The 25221-nt window shown below is 39.3% G+C and overlaps 1 protein-coding gene across 3 annotated transcripts in view; it reads right to left on the minus strand.

The window, feature by feature from the left end:
* The window catches only part of GPCPD1 (glycerophosphocholine phosphodiesterase 1), a 66029-nt gene that overhangs the window by 39298 nt on the left and 1510 nt on the right, over window positions 1-25221 (minus strand). For 2 of the 3 annotated variants that reach the window (XR_008481198.2, XM_008995720.5), the window contains exons 2-6: window positions 19213-19284; window positions 13932-14028; window positions 9381-9465; window positions 3131-3206; window positions 1253-1294 (exon numbers count right to left, since the gene is read on the minus strand). Coding sequence is in view for 2 of the 3 variants with exons in the window: in XM_008995720.5 (XP_008993968.2) it covers window positions 1253-1294; window positions 3131-3206; window positions 9381-9465; window positions 13932-14028; window positions 19213-19261 (349 nt within the window). In the remaining variant the exon portion in view is untranslated. The remainder of the gene's footprint in view (window positions 1-1252; window positions 1295-3130; window positions 3207-9380; window positions 9466-13931; window positions 14029-19212; window positions 19285-25221) is intronic. The other variant, XM_035298326.3, reaches the window with a different exon arrangement.

Genomic DNA, 25221 nt, shown 5'->3' on the forward strand with positions numbered 1-25221 from the left:
TCCAGTCACCCGGCCATGCATGGTGGCTCATGCCTGTAATCCTAGCACTTTGGAAGGCTAAGGCAGATGGATCACCTGAGGTCAGGAGTTTAAGACTAACCTGGCAAACATGGCAAAACCCTGTCTCTACTAAAAAAAATACAAAAATTAGCCAGGCGTGGTGGCAGGCACCTATAATCTCAGCTACTCAGAAGGCTGAGGCAGGAGAACTGCTTGAACCCAGGAGTCAGATGTTGCAGTGAACTGAGATTGTGCCACTGCACTCCAGCCTGGGCGAAAGAGCAAAGCTCTGTCTTGGGGGGGAAAAAAAAGAATACCAGTCACTAAAGAAAATCTGAATTCTCAGGATATACTATTTACTAAAACAGAAAAGTATACAAACACATAACATTTTCAACATATTCAGAATCTCAAATCAACTCTATCTCAAATTAACTTTTAAACACTCAGCCAGAACTACTAGAACATTCTGGTTAGCCTTAATTTTGCTATATATGCAGACATCAAAATACACAAACTTAGCCTAAGTGTAACATTTCACACTTTAGATGTTTAGAACCATTAATACAATTTCAAAAATAACAGAGTTAAAAGACTACATCAGCAGTTAATTATACTACACACTTTTAATTACATAATGTCATATACCTGAAATTGCTAGTCAAATAAAAACCAAAAGGATAAAATCTTAAAGTGCAAAAATTATATCAGAAGCTACTTTTTATTTAAGAGAAGGGATTTGTTTCTTGGATCTAGTCTCTATTTTCAAAACCACACTACAGTCATGCATTGCTTAACAATGAAGATTAAGTTCTGAGAAATGCGTCAATCGACAATTTCACTGTCGTTGGAACATCAAAGAATGTATTTACACAAACCTAAAAGGTGTGGCCTATTGCTCCTAGACTCTAACACTGTATAGCATATTACTGTACTGAATACTGCAGGCAACTATATAACACAATGGTAAGCATTTGTGTATCTAAACATATCCACACATAGAAAACGTAATGCATTGCACTATAATGTGTGCTACGTTACAACTGCTATGGCGTCACTAGGCAACAGGAAGTTTTCAGCTCCATTATAATCTTATGAGACCACTGCTGTATGTGTGGTCTGTCTCTGACCAAAACATCGTTATGCAGCACATGACTGTCTGTTCTATTTTCCTGTGCTATAAATTTCCAGTGAAATCTAAAGTAATATCTTAATCATTTCAGTAAACATTTAATAAGTCAGTCTCACTTACTGTGGATTCCAAATTGTCCATCATCAATAATAATTTTGTTTTCTAGAATTTAAGGAAAATAGAAAATCTAGTTAAAACTCTTGATGCACACCCAATGAACAATTGAGAAATTACCCACCTTAAAGATCATTTACAATATTAAATCTATAGCCTAAAAGCAGCCCAAGGTGAATAAGCATATTTATTGTAGCCCTCAATAAAGAATTCCCTTTAAAGGAGGCTAGCAAACAGTAATAGTTCTTATATACTTTGGTGATTATTCATGATATTATAAGAAAGAAAAAGAAAACTCTTCAGAGACGTGCTCTAGAGGCACTGGGATGAACTTCTACGCTAAAAACTGTACAAGACTCACAGGTTGCTGGACTATAACTCCTTCTTGATTTTCAAACCAAAGGTCTTGGCACAATTAAAATGCTTATTCTTATGTAGTGCATATTCTGAACTTGTCTCAAATGTAATTCTCCTCATATCCCAGCTATTCTCTACAGCCAGTTAAAAGCTTTACAAACAGTGTGAACTTACCTGTATGTACAGAGCTGTGAGGAACTACCAAAAGAATAAATGCAAACATATCCCCTTCTCCTAACAGAAATTTTAACTCAATGAGAAAAGCTGTAAAGCCCCACCCCCTAAGTAAAATACAATTTATCTTCCTTGCCTACCTCCCATCCCAGTTTACTTTAAACATAAGTCTGAAATACTTTCAAAATGAATGTGACAGTTCCTAAGAAAGATTTCCTAAGAAAGATTTTCAAACAGCTTTTAAGTTCAAAAGTTATAGTTCTCGAAAGTATACCTTCCTTTCTAAAACAGCAGAAACAAAACTATCCCAATTCTCATAATAAGGAATTACATTTAACTGCAAGATGCTTTAAAATACAGTATTTTAAAATATTCAACACTGAGTAAGTTCCAACCTCAGTATGGGACTATTATAATTTTAAGTATACTCTCATAAAAATTCTAAATACATTATAAAGATGTTTTAAAACATACAAAAAGAAAATCCAATAAAGAGGATGGAATGAGATACTGTTTAAACGAGATGTGTCCTTGCTCCAGGGTAAAGCAGAAACTCCCACTGCTTTCTAATTTAAACCGGAAAACTAGCATCCAGATATTTTTCAATTTTAACTTTACCTAGAAACTAAAAGATATATTTCTCGGCACTGAGTCCATTTATAGATGAATACATATGGGTAATTTAATGCATGTGAGATGAACTTCAAATTCTATTTTCAATATGGACAAGGAAATTCAAAAATACTTGTATGAAGAGAAATGCCATATTTAAGCATAAGAAAAGCGAATAATGTGTTCAAAAGAAAACAACTTTCTGAGTAGCAATTCTAGAATAGCCAGCAGGGAATTTAAGAAATTTGAATTCATTCATACAAGTTTATTCAAGTATGTACCAGTTTCTAAAAAAAAAAAAAAAAGGAAGAGAAAAAAATAGAATGTTATTCTATTAATATTCAAAGTTAAAAATTTGAGTCTTTGTTTTGGATTAATTCTTTGTTCAAATGTTCTCTAAGCCTGAGCAAGTAATCAAACAGTCACTGATGCTCATTCAAGAAGAATGGTATCTTATAAACCTTCTAACCAATCCAAACGAGAGTAAGTATTTCATAATAAACTAAACTAACCCAAGAAAACAAAAATATTCAGGTAAGCATTTCTAATAAAGTTTATTTTAAGGCATTAAAAACTGTTTAGTTTTGAAAGATCCATGAAATGCTCAGTGAAATTTGTAGCACTGACAATGCATTGACCTTAAACTTTAGAATAAAAATTTATTAAATCCCACTAAGCCATTGTGCAGCATATTAGTAACTTTATGCTTATGCCTCAAACAGATGCAGTTAATGCCCATACCTAAAGGGGTTATTGATCGTGGTTGTAGATGAGTCTCCCACTTGTGAACTATCACTTGACATGGACCACCGATAGTCTGCAATTTAAAAGTTAAACGTCTGCAATAATTTCTTATATCTTATTTTCTACCCATGACTCCATTAGATGATTGTGGCCTAAATCTTATACTAAATATGAGACCAAAAGATTCATCTTATTATCAATATTATATGCCAAAAGTCAGGAATGTACCAGATCACAAAACACGATGAAATGCTGGAAGAAAACGAGAGGCAGTAAACAAAGAAAAATGAGATGAACTGGGATACAGAACTCTCTTGAACCCATTCCTAAATCTGCCTACAATACTCAATTGTTTCAAAGAAATTTTCATTTTTAACTGATATGAATTCTCAAGATAAACATCAAATATTCTTTCTTCAGCATGTCAGCCATCAATGAGGTATTGCTAGATAAAGTATGTACTTTCTGCTCTATTTAACTAAGTCTCCATGTGTTTAGAAAAAGCCTAAACAAGTCTATAATAGAAGAAATAGTAGGAACAAGTATACTTCAAGAGCAATTATCACAGGCTACTCAAGGAACTAACAAGCACAGTAAAGTCCTTTATTTATTTTACTAAGTGAAAAATGCTAAGATTTCTCATATCATAGGAACCATTGTTTCTAAGGAATACAGGAAATCTAGAAGGGACACATGGCCAGGTAAACTTGAAGAGCAAGTGTCATAAAAGAGGAGCTAACATCCAGTGTCATATACGCCTTAGTTTATAAACTCATACAGTGTGACAATTCCTCATGCTGTTTTCTCTTATCAAGTTCCCCTGCTTGAACATCAACAAAGAACATCAAGCTCTATGTTGTTTTAAAACAAGAATGAACTACTACCAAGAAAGATTCCAAGTATACCTAAAAGACTAAATTTAAGTGTTCTAATTTTCCTTTAATTATTAAAAGGAAACCTTACTAGTTATAATTATGAGCTGAAATAAAACCTTTAAATACACATTTTGAGGCCGGGCGCAGTGGCTCACACCTATAATCCCAGCACTTTGGGAGGCCCAGGCAGGTGGATCACGAGGTCAAGAGATCGAGACCATCCTGGTCAACATGGTGAAACCCCGTCTCTACTAAAAATACAAAAATTAGCTAGGCATGGTGGCACGCGCCTGTAGTCCCAGCTACCCGGGAGGCTGAGGCAGGAGAATTGCTTGAACCCAAGAGGCGGAGGTTGCGGTGAGCCGAGATTGCGCCACTGCACTCCAGCCTGGGTAACAAGAGCAAAACTCCTTCTCAAAAAAAAAAAAAAAAATACACATTTTGGAAGCATATTTTCAAACTATAATCTTACAAAGTATTTTATTCTTTACATGTTCTGTGAAGAAATATAAATACAGAGAAACAAAAAGAAAATACAAAACTCACCCATAATATACCATTTAGGGATAATCACCATCAACATTTTCACATATAATCTTTGAGCCCTTTTCTAGGCATTATATTATATATACTTTTTTTTTTTTTTTTTGAGACTGAGTTGCTCCATCACCCAAGCGGGAGTGCAATGTCGTGATTTCAGCTCACTGCAACCTCCGCCTCCCATGTTCAAGTGATTCTCCTGCCTCAGATTCCCAAGTAGCAGGCAGGTTCTAGACCAGCCTGGCCAACATGGTAAAACCCCTTCTCTACTAAAAAGACAGAAATGAGCCGGGTGTGGTGGCACACTCCTGTAATCCCAGGTACTTGGGAGACTAAGGCAGGAGAATCACATAAATCAGAGAGGCGGAGGCTACAGTAAACCAAGATCATGCCACTGCACTCATGGAGCAGTGTCTCAAAAAAGAAAAGCAAAAGGGTGCTGTGAGTAGAATATTAAATGTCAAAAGAGATAAAAAGTAGCAGAGAGTTTGTTTTGTTTTAATTTAAATGTCGGGAACTTTACAGATTGTTGATAGCAATATCTTTACTTAATTGCCTAAGAATAGTCCTTTGGATTCAATTTGATAGGGAACATATTTTAACAACTCCACTCTCATCTACCCACCACCCACTGCACAAAACCACCTAGACTTGAATAGAATAGCATATCGGAGGAACAGTCCAAAGGGCCAGTAACACAGATGACTTAGAACTATGTCTATCATCATTCAGACTACAAATGCACATTGGTTGGTAAACTGTTATAATATAGGGGGAAATAAGAACCTAGTTTTAAAATACACTGAATTTCCACAATTGTTATGACTACTTTATTAAACTTTAGAAGGTAATCTTAAGTTTTTAGCTTTAGTTCTTTAAAAACAACAAAAAATTAATGGGCCAGGCACAGTGGCTCATGACTGTAATCGCAGCACTTTCGGAGGCCAAGGAAGGTGGATCACCTGAGGTCGGGAGTTTGAGACCAGCCTGACCAACATTGAGAAACCCCATCTCTACTAAAAATACAGAAATTATCCAGGCATGGTGGCACATGCCTGTAATCCCAGGTACTCGGAAGGCTGAGACAGAAGAATCACTTGAACCCAGGAGGCAGAGGTTGCAGTGAGCCAAGATCATGCCATTGCACTCCAGCCTGGGCAAAAGTGAAAATCAGCCTCCCAAAACAAAACTATAAAATAAACTTAACCACGGAGCATGGGAAATTCAAAATATCAGTGATAACTCCAAAACCTGCATTCTTTTGGAGTTTAAATCCTGGTCTTGTACATGCAATCCTTTGTAACATACTATCTGTAATAACTCATTCTTTAAGATCTAAGGAAAAAAAACCAGCTCCATTCTAAAAAAGTCTGCCAAAATTTTAAGCTTTTTGGAGTAACATGGGAGACAGATCTTTGGAGAAAAAAGTAGTGATGTCAATCTAAGACAATATTCCGTTAACGGTACTGGTAGAGTTATTTCACAATTTAGCATACATAATGTCAGACAACTGCAGAAACATGCATATTAACAAAAACATAAAAAAATGTCTTTCCACAAGAGTAAGTCTTAATGATTGTTTTCTTAAACAGTTACTGACATCACTCAGTTACACCAAGCACTGAAAGAAAGAAATAAGACTAATACGTAGACTGGAAGTTTGTCTTTGCTTTGTAATAAATCACCAAGCAAAATGATCAGTTAGCCATGTAATACCACTGCTTGCATATATCACAAATTTTTAAACTTTTACTGATTGTTTTCCTTCCACAGGTTTGAAAACAAACTGAATGTAACAGGGGATCTGAGGAATCAAGGCCACGCGAGGGGTCTCACGCCTGTAATCCCAGTACTTTGGGAGGCTGAGGCAGGTGGATCACCCAAAGTCAGAAGTTCGAGACCAGCCTGGCCAACACAGCAAAACCCTGTCTCTACTAAAAAATACAAAAATTAGCCAGGCCTGATGGTGCATGCCTGTAATCTCAGTTACTCGGAGGCTGAGGTGGAAGAATCACTTGAACCCAGGAGGCAGAGGCTGCAGTGAGCCAAGATCGCACCACTGCACTCCAGCCTGGTGACAGAGTAAGACTCCATCTCAGAAATAAAAATAAAAATAAAAAACTCTATTTTTAGTACAACCAGTAAGAAAAATAGTCACCTAAGCATAAGTAAAGCAAAGGAAGCTAAATCAACAGACTCTCTGAGGATGTTCAAATCTCAAGGTAACAGCTGACAGTATTTACTATTGAGAAGAATTTTAGATACTAAATTATTGTACAAAATGACAAACTATTCTGAAAATAAACAATGATCTATCACAGGTAACTAATTGTCTTGTTAAAGGATTTAAACAAAACTCAAAGAAGATCAAGATGAAAATAAGACAGTTTGTAATGACTAATTATGAGTTAATGTTAGCAGCTATGAAAGTTAGAAACATAGATAAGTGCTAAATACTAAAGATGAATTTCTACAAAAATGAAGGAAAAATTTCAAAGGATATCATGAAAAACTGGTTAACATGAGGAAACATTCCTAATTCTACCCACAAGCAAAGATGGGTGGATAGGGGGAAAAAATGTTGAAATTACATGATAATTCAAAAAATATATTTGGTGAAGATGTAACATCAATGGACTCTCTGCAGATTCATACCAGTGTTTTCATTCCAGGAATGCTCACTACTTTTGTGTGCTATGTTCAAATAATATTTTGTTTGTCATCTGTGAAATTATTTTAAAATTTAACACATTAACACCTTATCCTAATTCACAAGGAGAACATTTAGTTGTGAAAATTTGAGAAAAAAGGATTTCAGGACTCTTCTAAACTAAAAAGAATATGCCAGAAAAAGCAAAGCATGGGAGAAAAATACGAATGGTAAAATTTTACTTACTCAATAAAATTTCAGTAATGAAGGGATCTAAAAATCTATAGTTCAAACCTTTTGTTTTATAGATGAGGAAGTTAACGCCTAAGGTCAACTGGCTTTTCCATAATCACAAAACTTTCACTATGGTTCCAAAACTAGGTAGATTACCTCCTAAAATTGTCAACCCGGTAAAATTAACTTTGCTCCCATTTCAGCTTTTTAATGCTTTCATTATTTGTTTTCTATCATTCTTTATATTCATAACATTATGTATTACAATAATTTACATCATTTCACAATTTAAGATGCCTTGCACATTACTTCTATTATTTGACAATGCACAACTAAAGTGTCATAATACTTCTATTAAATATGTTTCACTTAAAAAGCGCCACCAACTTTTTTTAAAAAGTGTCACATTAAGCTGGAATGTGGGGGAAAAAAACTGGGATTTTATGTAGCTATTTACTCTATTCCATGAAAAACATACTTACCATGGCAGCCCCTGCATCACACGGTACATGTGTACACGATACAGAGCACCTACTCAAAGAAACACACTCACCAACACATACTGTAAACTTTTGCAAGTATTACAAGGGGAAAAACTTGTTTTTTACTGTTAAGCAGACTTCTTGCCAATTTTTTTCAAAAGGTATTTTGGACTGATCTGCTGCTTTTGATCACATTTTCAATGAAGAGAATAAATACTTAGGTTGGCTTAATTTGATCTGTGTTGACAATAGTCTTACTTTAGAAAACTATGCCCAAAGAACTCATTATTATCTTTCTCGTCCAAACTCCCCTTTCTAAGTAAAATTTAGTTTTCACATATTACAAAGCTAAATTTCATGTACCAGGATCCTCAGATAAGCTTGTCATGTCTATGACCTATGTATCTACACACGATTGCTTAAGTTATACTGAAGAACTTTACCATGAAGCCCCATGCCAAATAAATGAGATGCCCTTAATTTAAAGTGAAACTATTGTCAAGAAAAGCCAACGCAATGATCAACCACAATGTAATTTAAGTTCAGTTACTGGGTATTCACAAAATATTCTTGGAATAAGAAACGTAATAGGTGCAAAAGACAGCTAAAGTGGGTTTGCCAAGTTTTTCTCTTTTCTTTTTATAACGGTGGCTAAGAGAATGAGGTAACAGTGGCTGCTTGCATTTTTCACATGTAACGAAAACACTTAATGACCCCCAAAGGAAATAAAATTTTTAACAAGATCTAATTCTTTACTTGTTACCTAGACCCCTGCCTAAACCTTTGTTCACATGCAGCCTAAAGTGTCAAATGTAAAAATCTGAAGGAAAAGAATCCTTTCAGTAAATAAGTATCTTCAGAATAAAAGGAAAAGAATTAACTTTTTTCTTTTTGAATATGAAAACAATCCCAAAATAATTATTGTGAAGAGGCAGATTTAAACTAGAAATGCCAAAGGCCTTTAGAAAAGATAGGGGTCTATCAACACCATATTTGAAAAAAATGTAAAAGGAATCAATTCAACTTTTATCAGAGTTAACACAGCCACTAAGAGACGGCTGCTATGAAATAATTTTTTTAAAATTATTCACATAAAACAGGCTATATACTTCTCTAAATGTATTTACATCACATAAGGATTAAAAACCAAAAGTAAAACCTCTGCAAGCGGTTCCTAACGAGTTTACAAAAGTTACCAAAATGCGCTTATAAAGAACACATTACTAAAACCAATTTCATAATAAGAATATTGCAGAACATACTTACTATGTCTTTTTAAAAGTCCATGGCAGACATCATCTGCCTCTGAAGTGGCTACTTCTTGGTTTTGGTAAATTTTATTAATCAAGAGTTCTATTCCTTATTTGACCAAAGCAAATGCATTTACTTTGAACGTTTTCAAACTTAAGTGAGTTGCTTTTGAAGGAAGTGCTAAAGCAACTGGAAACTAGATAAAGAAAACATACCTTTGGTTCTAAAAAGTACCCTTTGAAGTAGCGATACTGAACTGATACTCCTCTACTGAGTACAACGGTTGCTTTCCATAACATGCTGTGAAGAAAGAAAATTAAAAGCAGCAGCATCAGTATCCAACTACAATGCAGAAATACGTCTTAATACACAAAACCCCTCAAACAAAACATGTGACCAATATCACTCATTTATTCCTACACAAAATTGTAAAGGCCTACTCTGGAGCAGGCAATGGGAACACAGTGATACATACTGCAGAAAGAGCCTCGTCTTCAAGGAGCTTCCTTTGCTGTGTAGGTGGATAGAAATATAATCAAAGAAGATACTAGGAAGTTTTGGAGGAGGCTTTTAAAAGGAAGGAAGGTTTTAATGGGGAAGTGCTGTCGGAGCTGAGACCTAAAGGATGAGAAGGAACCAGCCATCAAAGAGCCAGGATAAGTTTCCAAACAGAAAATCTAAGTCGTACAAAAGTGGAAGCCAGAGTCAGAATCTTCTCTGACTTCCCACTTAGCGAGGAATGTTACATGGCTGCTAAGAGACTTTGGGGCACAGCTTTTGTGTCACAAATGAGAGATAAACATGAGTTACACTCCTGTTCTTGACTATCCCTTATTCTAAACTGTCCCACTCTGGCTCTGGCTATTCCTTAGCGAAGCAGTCAGAACCTGTATCTTGTTTCAGGTCAATGTCTTCTCTGAACTATATTATTCTAACAGAAACTAAAGATTTGACTCAACAGCTGCCTCAAGGTCAAGAATTCACTACAATTCATTATTGTAACGGGCTTTTAGCTTCAAATAATAAACTAGTGGTATCCAAAGCATGTTCCCAGACCATCGTTAGCAGCTGGGAGCTTCGTAGGAATGCAAATTCTCAGGCCCCATTCAGACCTATAGCATTAGGAACTCGGGGGGGTGGAGGCCCAGGAATCTGTATTTTAACAAGCCTCTAGGCAACTCTTGAGAACCCCTTTTAGACCATTAACCAAACTAATTCAGCATGAGTAGTTTAGCCCTACCTGGCTCTGCTAAGACAGGTTTTAGGGCAGTGTCCTCACTCTGATACAATCCTAGCTCCTAAAATAAATACAGACATAGCTCATTGTACTGCACTTTACTGTATTTCACAGACACTGTGTGTTTTTCGTGAACTGAAGGTCTGTGGCAAGCCTGAGGCGATCAAGTCTATCAGTGCCATTTTCCCAACAGATGTGCTTACTTCGTGTCTATGTCATAGTTTGGCAAATCTCATAATATTTCAAACTTTTTGGTTATTATTTTATCTGTTATAGTGATTGTATGCTACAGAAAATCTTTCATGAAAGGAACAGTTAATCAATGTGTTAAACTTCATTGTCTTATTTTAAGAAATTGACACCGTCCTCAACCTTCACCAACCACCAATCTGATCAGTTAGCAGCCATCAACACTGAGATAAAACCACAAAAAGATTGCAATTTGCTAAAGGTTCAGATGATCATATCATTTTTTAGAAATAAAGCATTTTTTAATTAAGGTGTGTACATTTTTAAAAATCACTGCTTTAAAGCAAGAATAGCAAATGCTTGGCACATGTTCCCCAACTTTCCCCTATAAGCAAGTCTCAGAATCCTTTTCAACAGGTTTCCAGGCAGTGTCTTCCAATTCAGAATAGAAAGCTGCCATTTCTACCAAGAAAGAATGAAAAAAAAAAAAAAAAAGGTAATTCCCAGCACTACCTCATCTGCAAAACAGTCAGTTGGTGTGTGAAACTAGCTCCAGATGTGTAGAGTAGAATTAGTTAGAAGCTTTGAAGAATGTGCTACAGCCTCTCTCTCAATCTCCAGGAGTAGGATCTAGGTATGTGTATTGTTTTGAGTCCTCCCGAGTGATTCTAATGCAATCTCTGGTAAAGAACAACTAAGTGAGAATAAGAGATAAAGAAGGCAAAGCAGTGAGTCTTTTTACTCTTCTTCTTCTTCTTTTTTTTAATTAAGACAGGGTTTCACCATATCGGTAAGGCTGGTCTTGAACTCCTGACCTCAGGTGATCCACCCACCTCGGCCTCCCAAAGTGCTGGGATTATAGGCATGAGCCACCACACCCGGCCTACTCTACTTCTTCAGAAGGAACCAGAATCCAGGCATGGTGGCTTACACCCAGCATGTTGGGAGGCGGAACCGAGAGGATAGCTGAGCCCAGGAGTTCGGCAACAGCCTGGGTCTTGACAAAGTGAGACCTCATCTCTACAAAAAGTCTTAATTAGCTGGGCATGATGGTGTGCCCTTAATAGTCCTAGCTACTCAAGAGGCTGAGGCAGGAACATCACTGAAGCCCAGGAGTTTGAGATTAGAGTGAACTGCAATCGAGTCACGGCACTCCAGCCTGTGTGACAGAGTGAGACCCAGTCTCAAAACATAAAAAAGAGAATCAGAACTATTCAGTGAACTGAAGACAGAACAATCTGATGAAATTAAATCAAAACCAAGAAAGACAGGTAGTCATATGACGGTTTAGTGTAGCTGCCCAATTCTGAATTGCCCTCATATCCTTTCCCAAAATACATAAAATCTACAAGGAGGGCAAATGAAATCACAAGTGACCCACATCTTCAGCAGTATTAGAAAGCAATACCATGACCTTCAAGTTATCTGTAAGTAGAAACAAATTCCAGAAGAGCTCTAGCTGCCATGAGCCTGTGGGCAGGGAGAGCTGGTAAGGGAAAGCTTAAGACACTCCCTGAAAGAGAGGAGCACAGCAGACATGGATGTAGAGCACATTAAAATGCCAAAGAAACACAATTCTAAAGCTCACAAACACTGTCTAAAGGCACATGGATTCTTGCATCATCTACTTCCTTCTCCCTGTGAAACACTGTTTATCTGCTACAGATAAACAGTAAATCAGTTCTATCTTATTGTACATGAGCAACATATGAACTGGTCCTCTTAAAGTTGTTAAGTGCCTCATCCTGTTCACATTGTTTTGAGCAAGTGGGCTGAAACTGACTTGGGACAGGCAGGGGTGTGTTTTAGAGACAAGTTCAGAAACATAAGAGGTTTCACTTCAACCAGAGTGGCTGATCAGAAAATCAAAGAAAAAATAGCCCCTTGAAGGGAATACTAGTCTGTGAAACACTAGTAAATAATATATGTTATTAAAGTAATACTATTTACCAACAGAACTCTTACCAGAAGAGCTCAGAATTGGCTGAGAAAACATGTCACACTAGTAACAAACTAAAAAAAAAAGAGAGTTCTGTTTTCATTTTCTTTCCCTTAGCTTACATTACTGTTATCATTTTACTTTCCTTTGTTCTTTTCCTTTGCCTTCCCACCAGTGCCCTTCAAACTATTTGCTGTGAATGACCAGCAGTTTTTGTTTGCATGTTTTACTCAAACTGTCTGGTAACCAACATTCTGATCTACATACCCAGTTCAATGGGATGTGTCCACAGTGACATGCATGGAGTCCAAGTGTTATACACATTTACAAATGCTTGCTCTCAATTTTTGTGTTTCCCACATCATGGATTGATTTTTTATTTTATTTTAATTTATTTATTTTTAGAGACAGGGTTTCACCATGTTGGCCAGGTTGGTCTCGAACTCCCGACCTCGGGTGATCCACCTGCCTCGGCCTCCCAAAGAGCTGGGATCACAGGCGTGAGCCACCTCGCCCAGCCTGATTTTTTTTTTTTTTAAGTCTTTTGGACTGGTACTGGTGCACAGGCCACATTTTTAGTCATGCTGCTCTACAGAAAAACAGAGCCTTAGCAATCACCTCATCTGGCACTGGATATACTTGCATGCTACTTAAGAAAACCCGTAAGACGTCCAGTTATCTACAGTGGGGTAAGTGCCACCTCTGCTGACATCCACTCATCTATGCTAACCCCTTTACTGTGTTGATGAGGTAACTGTGGCCTACAGACATTAGCTGTCCAAGATCACGCCTAACTGCAGAAGAATGACTGACACCCAGATTTACCTTTCCCCATCCACTGGGCCCATACGAAGTTTAATGATAGATTCATGAAAGTGGTTGAGATGTGGGAATTAAGGGCAAGAGAGGAACCTGCTTTTATCATGCAAATTTTGTAAAATTATTTCACTCATAAAACTATTCAATGTGGGCTGGGCACAGTGACTCACGCCTATAATCCCAGCACCTTGGGAGGCCGAGGCGGGCAAATCATGAGGTCAGGAGTTCGAGACCAGCCTGACTAACATGGTGAAATCGTCTCTACTAAAAAAACAAAAAATTAGCTGGGCATGGTGGCAGGAGCCTGTAATCTCAGCTACTTGGGAGGCCGAGGCAGGAGAATCACTTAAACCCAGGAGGTGGAGGTGAGTGAGCTGTGACTGCAACACTGCACGCCAGCCACCAGCCTGGGTGACAGAGCAAGACTGCCAAAAGAAAAAAAAACAAAAACAAAAAAATATTCAATATGAAAACTGATAAAAAATTAAAACTAAAATTAAAAATGCCAAGATGCCTTAAAAGCCTCTAAAATTATAAGGTTAATGTCACGGTTATTCTGTAACCTAACATTTCCATACTCACCTTTCACCTGTCTCATTCTCTGGAAGAAGAGCCACAGCACTTTGAGGATTCCAGTTTCCCAAAGCATCACAGCTTCCACATATTGCAAAAACTTCTCCTAAAGAAACAGAGCAATCAGTTACAGTGGGATAAGTAGCGGAGCTTGCATTAGTTCAACCAGATGTGCTGCCTCCTTTAGCAGAGATAAAAGAGCCTCACTAGACATAGGTTTGGGCCCACGTACCTACCACACACTAACACCTGCCTGTTAACTTGACTCACCTTTCTAGAATTGAAACCAGAGAAAAGGGGGAAGGCATATGGAAGTTTTCTTCATCTGTTCAACTACTCATTGAGTCAGTAACAAGCACCCAAGTATACAAATGGGATAAAACCACAGTCCTTGCCTTCAGGATAGATTCCAATTTTAACGGGCAAACACTAAATGCCTATCGGTACTCTAAAGGGTTGTTAATCAATATCTTTCAGAAATTCAAACAGTAGCTATTAATAAGTTTCACATCAAGAGCATTTAATCAAGGCCAGGCATGGTGACTCACACCTGTAATCCCAGCACTTTGGGAGGCCAAGGTGGGTGGATCACCTGAGGTCGGGAGTTTGAGACCAGCCTGGCCAACATGGCAAAACCCCATCTCTACTAAAAATACAAAAATTAGCTGGATGTGGGGGCAGGTGCCTGTGATCCCAGCTACTCGAGAGGTAGAGGCAGGAGAATCACTTGAACCGGGGAGGCAAAAGTTGCAGTGAGCTGAGATTGTGCCACTGTACACCAGCCTGGGGGGACAGAGTAAGATTTGTCACAAAAAGAAAAGAACATTACCAATGGGAGAGCAGAAATGTAATTAAAAACCCCACAAAACAAAGACTTATTTAATTGAAAAATCTAGTACTGCTTTTTTGTTTTTTTGGAGATGGAGTCTTGCTCTTTTGCCCAGGCTGTAGTGCAGTGGCATGATCTTGGCTCACTGTAACCTCTGCCTCCTGGGTCCAGGCAATTCTCCTGCCTCAGCCTCCCTAGTAGCTGGGATTACAGGTATGTACCACAACACCTGGCTAATTTTTGTATTTTTAGTAAAGATGGGGTCACTATGTTGGCTAGGTTGATCTTGAACTCCCAATCTCAGGTGATTTGTCCACCTTGGCCTCTCAACGTGCTGGGATTACAGGCATGAGCCACCACACTGGGACAAAATCTAGTACTTCTTAACTAAAGTAATAACTATCATTTCTTTTGAACACTTATCAATAGGCTATAAAACCCAACATAAAGAAAAAAAGAAAAAAATTAAAAAAAATAAAAGCCAATGTACAGCTACCACTTCTTCTTGCTAAATTTTATATATTTCACAGAACATACTGGGATAAAAATATGTAGAAGTCTCTGACTTAAATATCAACACATTCCACTATAATTAAAATTCATAAAGTTAATGAACTGAGTTTAATTGCCAATTTGGCTCAAGACAAACACAAACTCCTCCACGTTTTGAGAATAGCTGGGCTTCCAAGCTTGAGGCACTGCTCTAGTAAGACGAGAACAGCAGTCAGCTTCAGCCACCTGCATGAACATTTTGTTAGCTTGGACTGTCTAAAACTTAAGTAAAATCCAAGTGTGATAGTCATTCAGATTTCAGAGCTCTAAATACATGTGAGCCAGGTGCAGTGGCCCATGCCTGTAATCCCAGCACTCTGGGAGGCCAACACAGGGAGATCACTTCTGGCCAGGAGTCCAAGAATAGTCTGGCCAACATAGCAAAACCCTGCCTCTACTACAAATATAAAAAGGCCAGGCATGGTTGGCTCGTGCCTTTAATCCCAGCACTTTGGGAGGCTGAGATGGGCAGATCACATGAAGTCAGGAGTTCAAGACCAGCCTGGAAAACAAACATGGTGAAACTTCATCTCTACTGAAAACAAAATACCAGCCAGTTGTGGTGGCAGGGGCCTATAATCCCAGCTACTCAGGGGGCTGAGGCAGGAGAATCACTTGAACCCAAGAGGCGGAGGTTGCAGTGATCCAAAATCATGCCGCTGCACTCCAGCCCGGGCGACAGGGCAAGACTCTGTCTCAGAAACATATTTTTTTAAATAAATAAATAGATAAAGATACAAAGTTGGCTGGGTGCAGTGGCTCACACCTGTAATCCCAGCACTTTCGGAGGCCAAGGTGGGCAGATCACAAGGTCAGTAGTTCGAGACCAGCCTGGCCAATATGGTAAAACCCCGTCTCTACTAATACAAAAATTAGCTGGGTGTGGTGACATACGCCTATAATTCCAGCTACTTGGGAGGCTGAGGAAGAAGAACTGCTTGAACCCAGGAGGCGGATGTTGCAGTGAGCTGAGATTGCATCACTTCACTCTGGCCTGGGCATCACAGTGAGACTCCATCCCCCTCGCCTCCCCAAAAAGAGACAACAAAACACACACACACACAACACAAAGTTAGCTGGGCATGGTGGTACATGCCTGTAATCCCAGCTACTTGGGAGGCTGAGGCACAAGAATCACTTGAACCTGGGGGAGGTGGAGGTTACAGTGAGCCAAGATTACGTCACTGCACTCCAGCCTGAGCAACATAGTGAGACCCTGTCTATACTATATATATATATATAATAATTTTAAAAATTAGCCAGGCATCGTGTTGTGCACTTACAGTCCCAGCTCCTCATGAGGTTTGAGTCAGGAGGATCACTGGAACCCAGGAATTTGAGGAACTGTGATTACACCACTGCACTCCAACCTGAGCAATAGAGGAAGACCCTGTCTCTCTCTCTCTCTCTCTTTTTTTTAATGGTAGGAACGGCCTTTATTGGCTGCAGCGAGATGTGGAAGAGGGGATATAGCGTCCGCAGACCAGCTCTCTGCCCTCCAAAAAGCGACCCTGTCTCTTAAAACAAAACAAAAAAAACTTCACAGACTCAAGTTATTTCTCATCCCCCACATGCTATTTTTCACTGTGAAACAAATAAACTCCAGTTGGAACAAGTGAAATGGGGAATCAGTGGTTCACTTTCCTCTTACAGGTGGGGTCACTATGTTGCATTTTACCAATTGCCCCATGCAATGTAACTTTCTTTCTGCTGATTCCATGGGAATATGGCTTCTGAAAATGAGGAAATTGTTAACTACAACACACAGACCTTTTTTAATCGGCTCTCATTGATAAAAGATTATGCAGACTTGGATGCTAACTGAAGGAATCTGTAAATAGCACCTCCACATACTGTTTCCTCCCCTGGTTGTACTTTTTTCTCCCGACGTCAGCCTTCTCTACACTACCCATTCTCTCTACATTTAGCAGAGGATCCTTCCTCCTGTGCAGTGAGGAAATTAAGTGATGGGGGAATTGAGGCAGAGTCTCCCTCAATATCCCCTTGCTGTCCCTCGGCCTCCTCCTTGCCACCTAGAGTCATCTGTATCTACATCCACCATTAACTCTCCCCTCTCATCCCTGACTATAGGCATTCCCCCTAGTCCCAATCAAGCTGACACTTCTGTGGCCAGTTCTGTGGTCAGTCCATTTTTCTGAAATGGCCAAGTCCTTTTAGCTTTAACTACCTGCCTAAAACTCCCTAGAAGGAGAGAATTCCATCTTCTATTCCCGGAGGTGGCCACATGCTAAACCAGAGGTGAGCACTTGGCTCAAAGGAACCAATCAGCTAACTAGCAATCTTCAATCTACTGAATTCTGCCCAGGGGTGGAACTATACCAGATTATCTTGGCTAAGAATTTGAATTTAGACTCACACACACTCTGCCAATTGCTGTGATGAATGCTAGAACAAAGAAGCTAGATGTGGTATGAGTCATTCATTCATTGTTTGAATATATATATGTACTATGCTCCTGCTCTGACCCAGGCACTCTGCTAGGTGTAGGAATTCAGCATAAACAAGACAAGGTCCTGTTTTGGCCAGGTGAGGTCTATAATCTCACACCTGTAATCTCAGTAATTTGGGAGGCCAAGGCAGACAGATGACCTGAGCTCAGGAGTTTGAGACTAGCCTAGCCAACATGGCGAAACCCCATCTCTACTAAAAATACAAAAATTAGCCAGGTATGGTGGCAGGTGCTTGTAACCCTAGCAACTCGGGAGGCTGAGACAGGAGAATCGCTTGAACCCAGGAAGTGGCAGTGAGCCAAGAATACACTATTGAACTCCAGCCTCAGCAACAGAGTGAGACTCCATCTCAAAAGAAAAAAAAGTCATGTTTTCAATAGAGTTTACAATCTGTCATTTAAATAATTCTATAAAATCTCCAAGAGGTGCTATAAAATAGTGCCAGAACCTAGTGGAATCTGAGGCTGGCAGTGAGAGCAGGGGAGAAAAGAGAGGGAACAGGGTGAGTATTAAAGTGGGCACAGATCTAGGCAGAGAAACAGCATTTGAGAAAGTCCCAAAAGAGGAAGAAAAGAGGAAGGAATGCAGCACATTTAAGGAACTGAAAGAAGGTCTGTACAGCCAGAATACATCAAAACTGAGAGGTGCCTAACCCAGGTGTGACACTGCTTTGACATGCTATCCTACACTAAAATTAGTGTTTTAATGGACAGCAAAAAAAAAAAAAAAAAAAAAAAAAAAAAAAAAAAAAAAAAAAAAAAATACAATGAGGCTAAAAAAACATATTCGCATATAGGAACAAGGTTATCCCAGCCAAATGTTTCACCAACTTATTCCAAGTCTGCCTCTTCCATCCAGGCTTCAGTGCAAGGCACAATCTCAGTTCACTGCAACCTGCACCTCCTGGGTTCAAGCGATTCTTCTGCCTCAGTCTCCCAAGTAGCTGGGATTATAGGCACAGGCCAACAGGCCTGGCTAATTTTTATATTTTTAGTAGAGATGGGGTTTCATCATGTTGGTTAGGCTGGTCTTGAACTAACCTCAAATGATCTCCTCCCACCATCACCTTGGCCTTCCAAACTGCTGGGATTACAGGAGTGAGCCACTGTAGCCGGCCTACCAACTTCTTGCACTAGCAAAGTTTCCCTCATTTTCATGCTGCCTAGAAACCACAGCCCCACCATCTTTGTCCTATGCAAAATTAAGTAAATTCACAGCTTTCTTGGGAAAACAAGAGAAGTAGAAGACCAAGTTTGAGGAAGTTTTTGGCGTGTCTACTATGCTCCAAGTGTATATCTCATATCGGGCAAGACCTATAGATATTCTCATCTAAAAAATCAGCCCTGCTCTGATAACAACTCCATATTTAAGGTAATCCAGATAAGAAAAATGCTAATTTAATTTTAAAAACTGTTTTAAAGCAAAACTTTTACAATACCTGGTAAAAGAGTTCCTCTTATTTCAAAGGTAATCTGAGAAGGCGTCATTCTGATGATTTTATGTCGTTGTGCTAGAAAAAAAGAAAAGAAAAAAACACTTATAGTATAAAAATATTAACTTTAGATAGCTACCATCAAGAAACAACTTCAATCAAGAGCTGTATTTTTAAAAGCAATAATGTCTTTGCAGTTTTATGGTGGTTTTTTTTTTTTTTAAAAAGTATAACTTTAGTGTAGGGGGAAAAAAGAAGTAGAACAGCAAAAAAATAAACCAGGCACAGTGGCTCATGCCTGTAATATAAACGTTTAGGGAGGTTGAAGCAGGAGGGTGACTTGAGCCCAGGAGTTTGAGACCAGTCTCGGCAACACAGTGTGACCCATCTCTACAAAAAATAAAAATAAAAAATATTAGCTGCGCATGGGGAGCGTGTCTGTAGTTCCAGCTACAGATTAAGATTGAGGTGGGAGGATCACTTTAACACAGGAAGTTGAGGCTGTGGTGAGCTGTGATTGTGCCATTGTACTCTAGCCTGAGTGACAGGTCAAGACCCTGTCTCAAAAAAAAAAAAAAAAGGCTGAAAAAAGTTTTTTAAAAAGCCAAAAAAAAAAAACAAAAACCCTCAATTTCAGAGTCCTTATATATACAGGTTGAAATGGTTCTGCAAAGCCATCTTTTGTGAAGAATTTTGCATCTGTAGAGAAACTCCATTATATAGCCAAGCTTTTCCCCTTTCTAGGCCTTTCCCCAATCTAGGAGAGTCTGATAAGTGACATTAAGTTCTGAAAAATGACATTTGCCATCTATTTTGATGAAGGCTCATAGGTAACAGCCTATAAGCCCTGACTGTTACTTGAGAAGTAGCTAGCAAGTCTGGAGCCTAATGCTCCAAAACTATTCTTTAAGAATGTATGCCCAGTCCGGGCACAGTGGCTCACGCCTGTAATCTCAGCACTTTGGGAGGCCAGGCAGGCAGATCATGAGGTCAGGAGATAGAGACTATCCTGGCCAACATGGTGAAACCCCGTCTCTATTAAAAATACAAAAAAATTAGCTGGGCATGTTGGCGTACACCTGTAGTCACAGCTACTTGGGAGGCTGAAGCAGGAGAACTGCTTGAACCCAGGAGATCGCGCCAAGTGTATTCCAGCTTGGGTGACAGTGCAAGACTCCATCTCAAAAAAAAAAAAAAAAAAAGTACGCCCAAAATATACACTGTAAAACAAAGTATCCAAACTTGTTACTTTTTTAAGTAGTCAAGATTCTCTTGCTACATAGTTTCTCTTCTGATAAGCAGCTGTTCTGAATTCAACCTATCTTTCCTGACTAACACTGTGGTCCAGGAGAAAAACAACTAGAGATACAAAAAGCCTGACTCCAGAAAGAGTTTATACTTTATGAAAAGGAAACAACCAAATGATCACCCCTTAAAAAGCAAGTTTGAGAATCTGCTTCTAAGACTACAATGTAACTTACCACTAAAAAAATATATACATATAAAAGAGGCCAGGCTTGGTGGCTCCCAGCACTTTGGGAGGCCAAGGCGGGTGGATCACCTGAGGTCGGGAGTTTGAGATCAGCCTGACCAACACGGAAAAAACACCATCTCTGCTAAAAATACAAAATTAGCTGGATGTGGTGGTGCATGCCAGTAATCCCAGCTAGGAGGCTGAAGTAGGAGAATCACTTAAACCTGGAGGCAGAGGTCGTGGTGAGCCAAGATCTCACCATTGCACTCCAGCCTGGGCAATAAGAGTGAAACTCTGTCTCAAAAGAGAGAAAGACAGAGACAGAGAGAGACAGAGAGACAGAGAGGGAGAGAGGGGGAGAGAGAGAGAGAGAGAGAGAGAGAGAGAGAGAGAGAGAGAGAGAGAGAGAGAGAGAGAGAGAGAAAGCTAATTTTTAAATTTCTTCCCTGTCTGTGTCAGCCAAAGGAATCTGTTTCCCATCCAGTAACTTAAGTACCTAAAGGAAGTTAAAAAAATAGTTTTTTTTTTTTTTTTTTTTGAGGTGGAGTGTTGCTGCTGTTACCCAGACTGGAGTGCAATGGCACGATCTCGGCTCACCGCAACCTCCGCCTCCTGGTTCAAGCAATTCTCCTGCCTCAGCCTCCCGAGTAGCTGGGACTACAGGCGTGCGCCAACATGCCCAGCTAATTTTTGTATTTTTAGTAGAGACGGGGTTTCACCATGTTGACCAGGATGGTCTTGATCTCTTGACCTCGTGATCCACCCGCCTCGACCTCCCAAAGTGCTGGGATTATAGGCGTGAGCCACCGCGCCCGGCCAAAAAATAGATTAACACATACATACATATACTTCGAGACAGTTACATAATTTAAATGAAGAAAGAACATACTCCACCAAAAGACACACCACAGGCTACAAATTTTCAACCCCCCCAAAAAACATTTGCCCCCCCAACCCACCAATGTTCCTACAAGAATTCCAATCACATCTTTATTCTGCATCATGTACATTATAAACTTCATTTGCATTTATATATTACTTTATGAAACAATTCTAAAGTACCTTTCATAGCTACCGTAGTCATTTTTCTAGTTCTGCTTTGCTCCCTTCCCCTCCCCTTGAGTCATTTAATGAACACTGCTATGCACAATTAGCCACACTTCCAGGCAAGGTAGATAGATCTATACTGGCAGTTCTCGCCGAAGGCAATTCTGCCCTCCAGGGGATTATCTGGTAATGTCAGGAGGCATTTTTGGTTATCACAACTGGGAGTGGCACTCCTGGCATCTAGCGGGTAAAGGCCAAGGAGTGCTTATGAGCACCCTACAATACACACAACAGCCCTCCACAAATAATTAATTGTCCAGCTCCAAACATCAACATGGCTGAGGTTGAGATGAGGATCAAGAGTCCAGGCTCCATGTTAGCTACAAACTATGTATCAACACATTTATGTCAATTATAAAATGTAACACTGAATGTGTGTTTACATACATATAAAAATGTACATTGTCCAATGTGGAGTCATGTCATATTTGGATAAGAAATTCTATATTTGAAAAATAAAAAGACAAAAAATAAAAACAAACAAAAAGGAAATTCTGTATTTGGCAACTTCACCATTTTGGTTAGAATACCCAATACTACACTAGTGAAAACCTTCCCTTTGGTGGGGCACAGTGGCTCATGCCTGTAATCCCAGCACTTTGCCTGAGGCAGGCAGATCACCTGAGGTCAGGAGTTCGAGACAAGCCTGGCCAACATGGTGAAACCCTGTCTCTACTAAAAATACAAATTCGTCAGGTATCGTGGTGGGCAACTGTAATTCCAGCTACCCAGGAGGCTGAGGCGGGAGACTTGCTTGAACCTGAGAGGCAGAGGTTGTGGTGTGCAGAGATCGCACCACTGCACTCAAGCCTGGGTGACACAGCAAGACTCTGTCTCCAAAAAAAAAAAAAAAAAAAAGGAAAGAAAGAAAGCAAACCTTCCCTTCATTCATCAGAATAATTTCTAAGATAAATAACTTCTTATTCTACTTTCGGCAACCAAGAGTAAACATGGTGGCCAGGCCTGATCGCTCATGCCTATAATCCCAGCACTTTGGGAGGCTGGGACAGGTGGATCACTTTAGGTCAGGAGCTCAAGACTAGCCTGACCCACACAGCCTATAATCCCAGCACTTTGGGAGGCTGGGACAGGTGGATCACTTTAGGTCAGGAGTTCAAGACTAGCCTGACCCACAAAGCAAAACCCCATCTCTACTAAAAATACAAAAAAAAGAAAAGAAAAAAAAAAAATTAGCCAGGAGTGGTGGTACATGCCTGTAGTCCCAGTTACCTGGGAGGCTGAAACATGAGAATCACTTGAACCCAGAAGGTAGAGGTTACAGTGAGCTGAGATTGCACCACTGCACTGCCTAGGTGACAGAGTGAGACTCCATCTAAATAAAATAAAATAAAATGCTTGACAAATATTTAAGTTACTGAATTAATTTTAAGAGAGCAAATATTCCATCACCCATCAAAAGGGCTGAAAGAACAACTTCAATCTTAACCTTTAAGGTGTCCTTTCATTTGGCATTGACTGCCACGGTTCTCAACTAAGGACAACCTCGTATACATGATTAAATAGCTGGTATTTTGCTATTTTCGGATTAATTTTAAATAGCTATTTTCATCAACTTGAGGGAAATCAGACATTATTCCCATGTATTAAAATCAACAGCTAGTACAAAATTATCTCTAGATTTCTACTGCATGAAGGCAAAGGGAAAACTTCAGTAAATTTAATAAAAGGAAAATGAACTGATTATAGAAATTGAGTCTTTTATTCTCAAAGTTGTTTGTAAGAGTGACTATAGTAACTTGGCAGTAAACAGCTCCAGTAAATACAAAGCTACATACACAAGCACAAAAACACCTCCAGAAAACCTCCCCAAAGGTCAACGAAGCATCATCTTCCACTTGATTTGCCAAAGTCAAGCAATCCGGTTTGATTTCCATCCTGACCACCCCTCAACCCCCAAATTTGATACCACACCATATAAAAGGCTGGGGAGCTGCTCCAAATGCAGTTAACTGGATTATGGACGGAGGCCAAAAGTCTGGTGCAGTGTGGAAGTATACAATTTTGGTATCCAGTTACCACCAGCAAAGCAGCAGTGACAAAGTAAACAATTGTGTTGTGGTACAAAAAATTTACGTACCCACCCATACATCTTCTTCTAAACAAGGAAAAAAAGTCCTCACTTGAAAAGGCGAGGTCGTCTGGATATACATGAAACGAGAGTAAGACTAAAAACATTACTCATTGTATGCACGGGAGCTGACCAGCTAATTTAACCAACTCACCCATTACCTCACATAGAACTATGAGACAGGCTTTTTGCTTTTTGGTTATTGAAAACATAACATCCGTTTTGTACTTTTTGAAGAGAAAAACTAAACAGCATTTTCATCTGAGATTCTGAGTATTTACATAACCCTTTTTAAAAGACTCAAGCAACTAGCAAAATAACATGGTAATTAATTTACATTTTTAAAACTTTCAGAGTTCACACTACCTGGCAAAATAAATTTTACTCTATTCTTTTCCTCGAATAAACTTTCCCAACACATTACACTACTGATTTACCAGCCTGGGAAACAAAAGGGATATGAAGTAAACTAAGGTACAGGGACATTTACTTTAGAGCTAAACTGAAGCCAGACATTTTTAGCTAAAGTGTTTTTTTGGGCTAAAGGAACATCTGTTTTCCTTCAAAAAAAATTTTTTTTTTTTTAATAAAGATGGGGTTCACCATGTTGGTCAGGCTGGTCTTGATCCAACCGCCTTGGCCTCCAAAGCACTTGGATTACAAGCGTGAGCCACCACGCCCAGCCTCCTTCGAATTTTTTCAAGGAAAAAAGCTGTTTCCAATTCTACTTGCCCTTTCCTAGGCCTTGGCAGCTTTGATCCTCCTAACTAGCTGAATCCCGACCTCAGGTGATCCACCCGCCTTGGCCTCCAAAGCACTTGGATTATAAGCGTGAGCCACCACGCCCAGCCTCCTTCGAATTTTTTCAAGGAAAAAAGCTGTTTCCAATTCTCCTTGCCCTTTCCTAGGCCTTGGCAGCTTTGATCCTCCTAACTAGCTGAATAAAGGAACATATAAAATTCCTACCTTTCCCTGAGTTAATTTCTGCTTATCTTAGTGAAGAATCATTATGGCCTTTGCTATGTTTCTAACAATTGTGACTGTCATTCTGATTCCCATATACTTTAAGCCAATATTTTAAGAAAACATGTTAAGACATTAATGGATCTTTATTAAGAAACTGTTTCGGGCTGGGAGTGGTGGCTCACGCCTGTTAATCCTAGCACTTTGGGAGGCCGAGGTGGGTGGATCACCTGAAGTCAGGAGTTCAAGACCAGCCTGGCCATCATGGTGAAACCCCATCTTAAAGAAAAAAAAAAAAAAAGAAGAAGAAAGAAACTGTTTCTGGAATAGATTTCATCAAGCCGAGTCAGTTCCTTGATCAACTCTGTAAACAATGCAGTAA

The sequence above is a fragment of the Callithrix jacchus genome, chromosome 5, assembly GCF_049354715.1.
Source record: "Callithrix jacchus isolate 240 chromosome 5, calJac240_pri, whole genome shotgun sequence".
Classification (NCBI taxonomy): domain Eukaryota; kingdom Metazoa; phylum Chordata; class Mammalia; order Primates; family Cebidae; genus Callithrix; species Callithrix jacchus.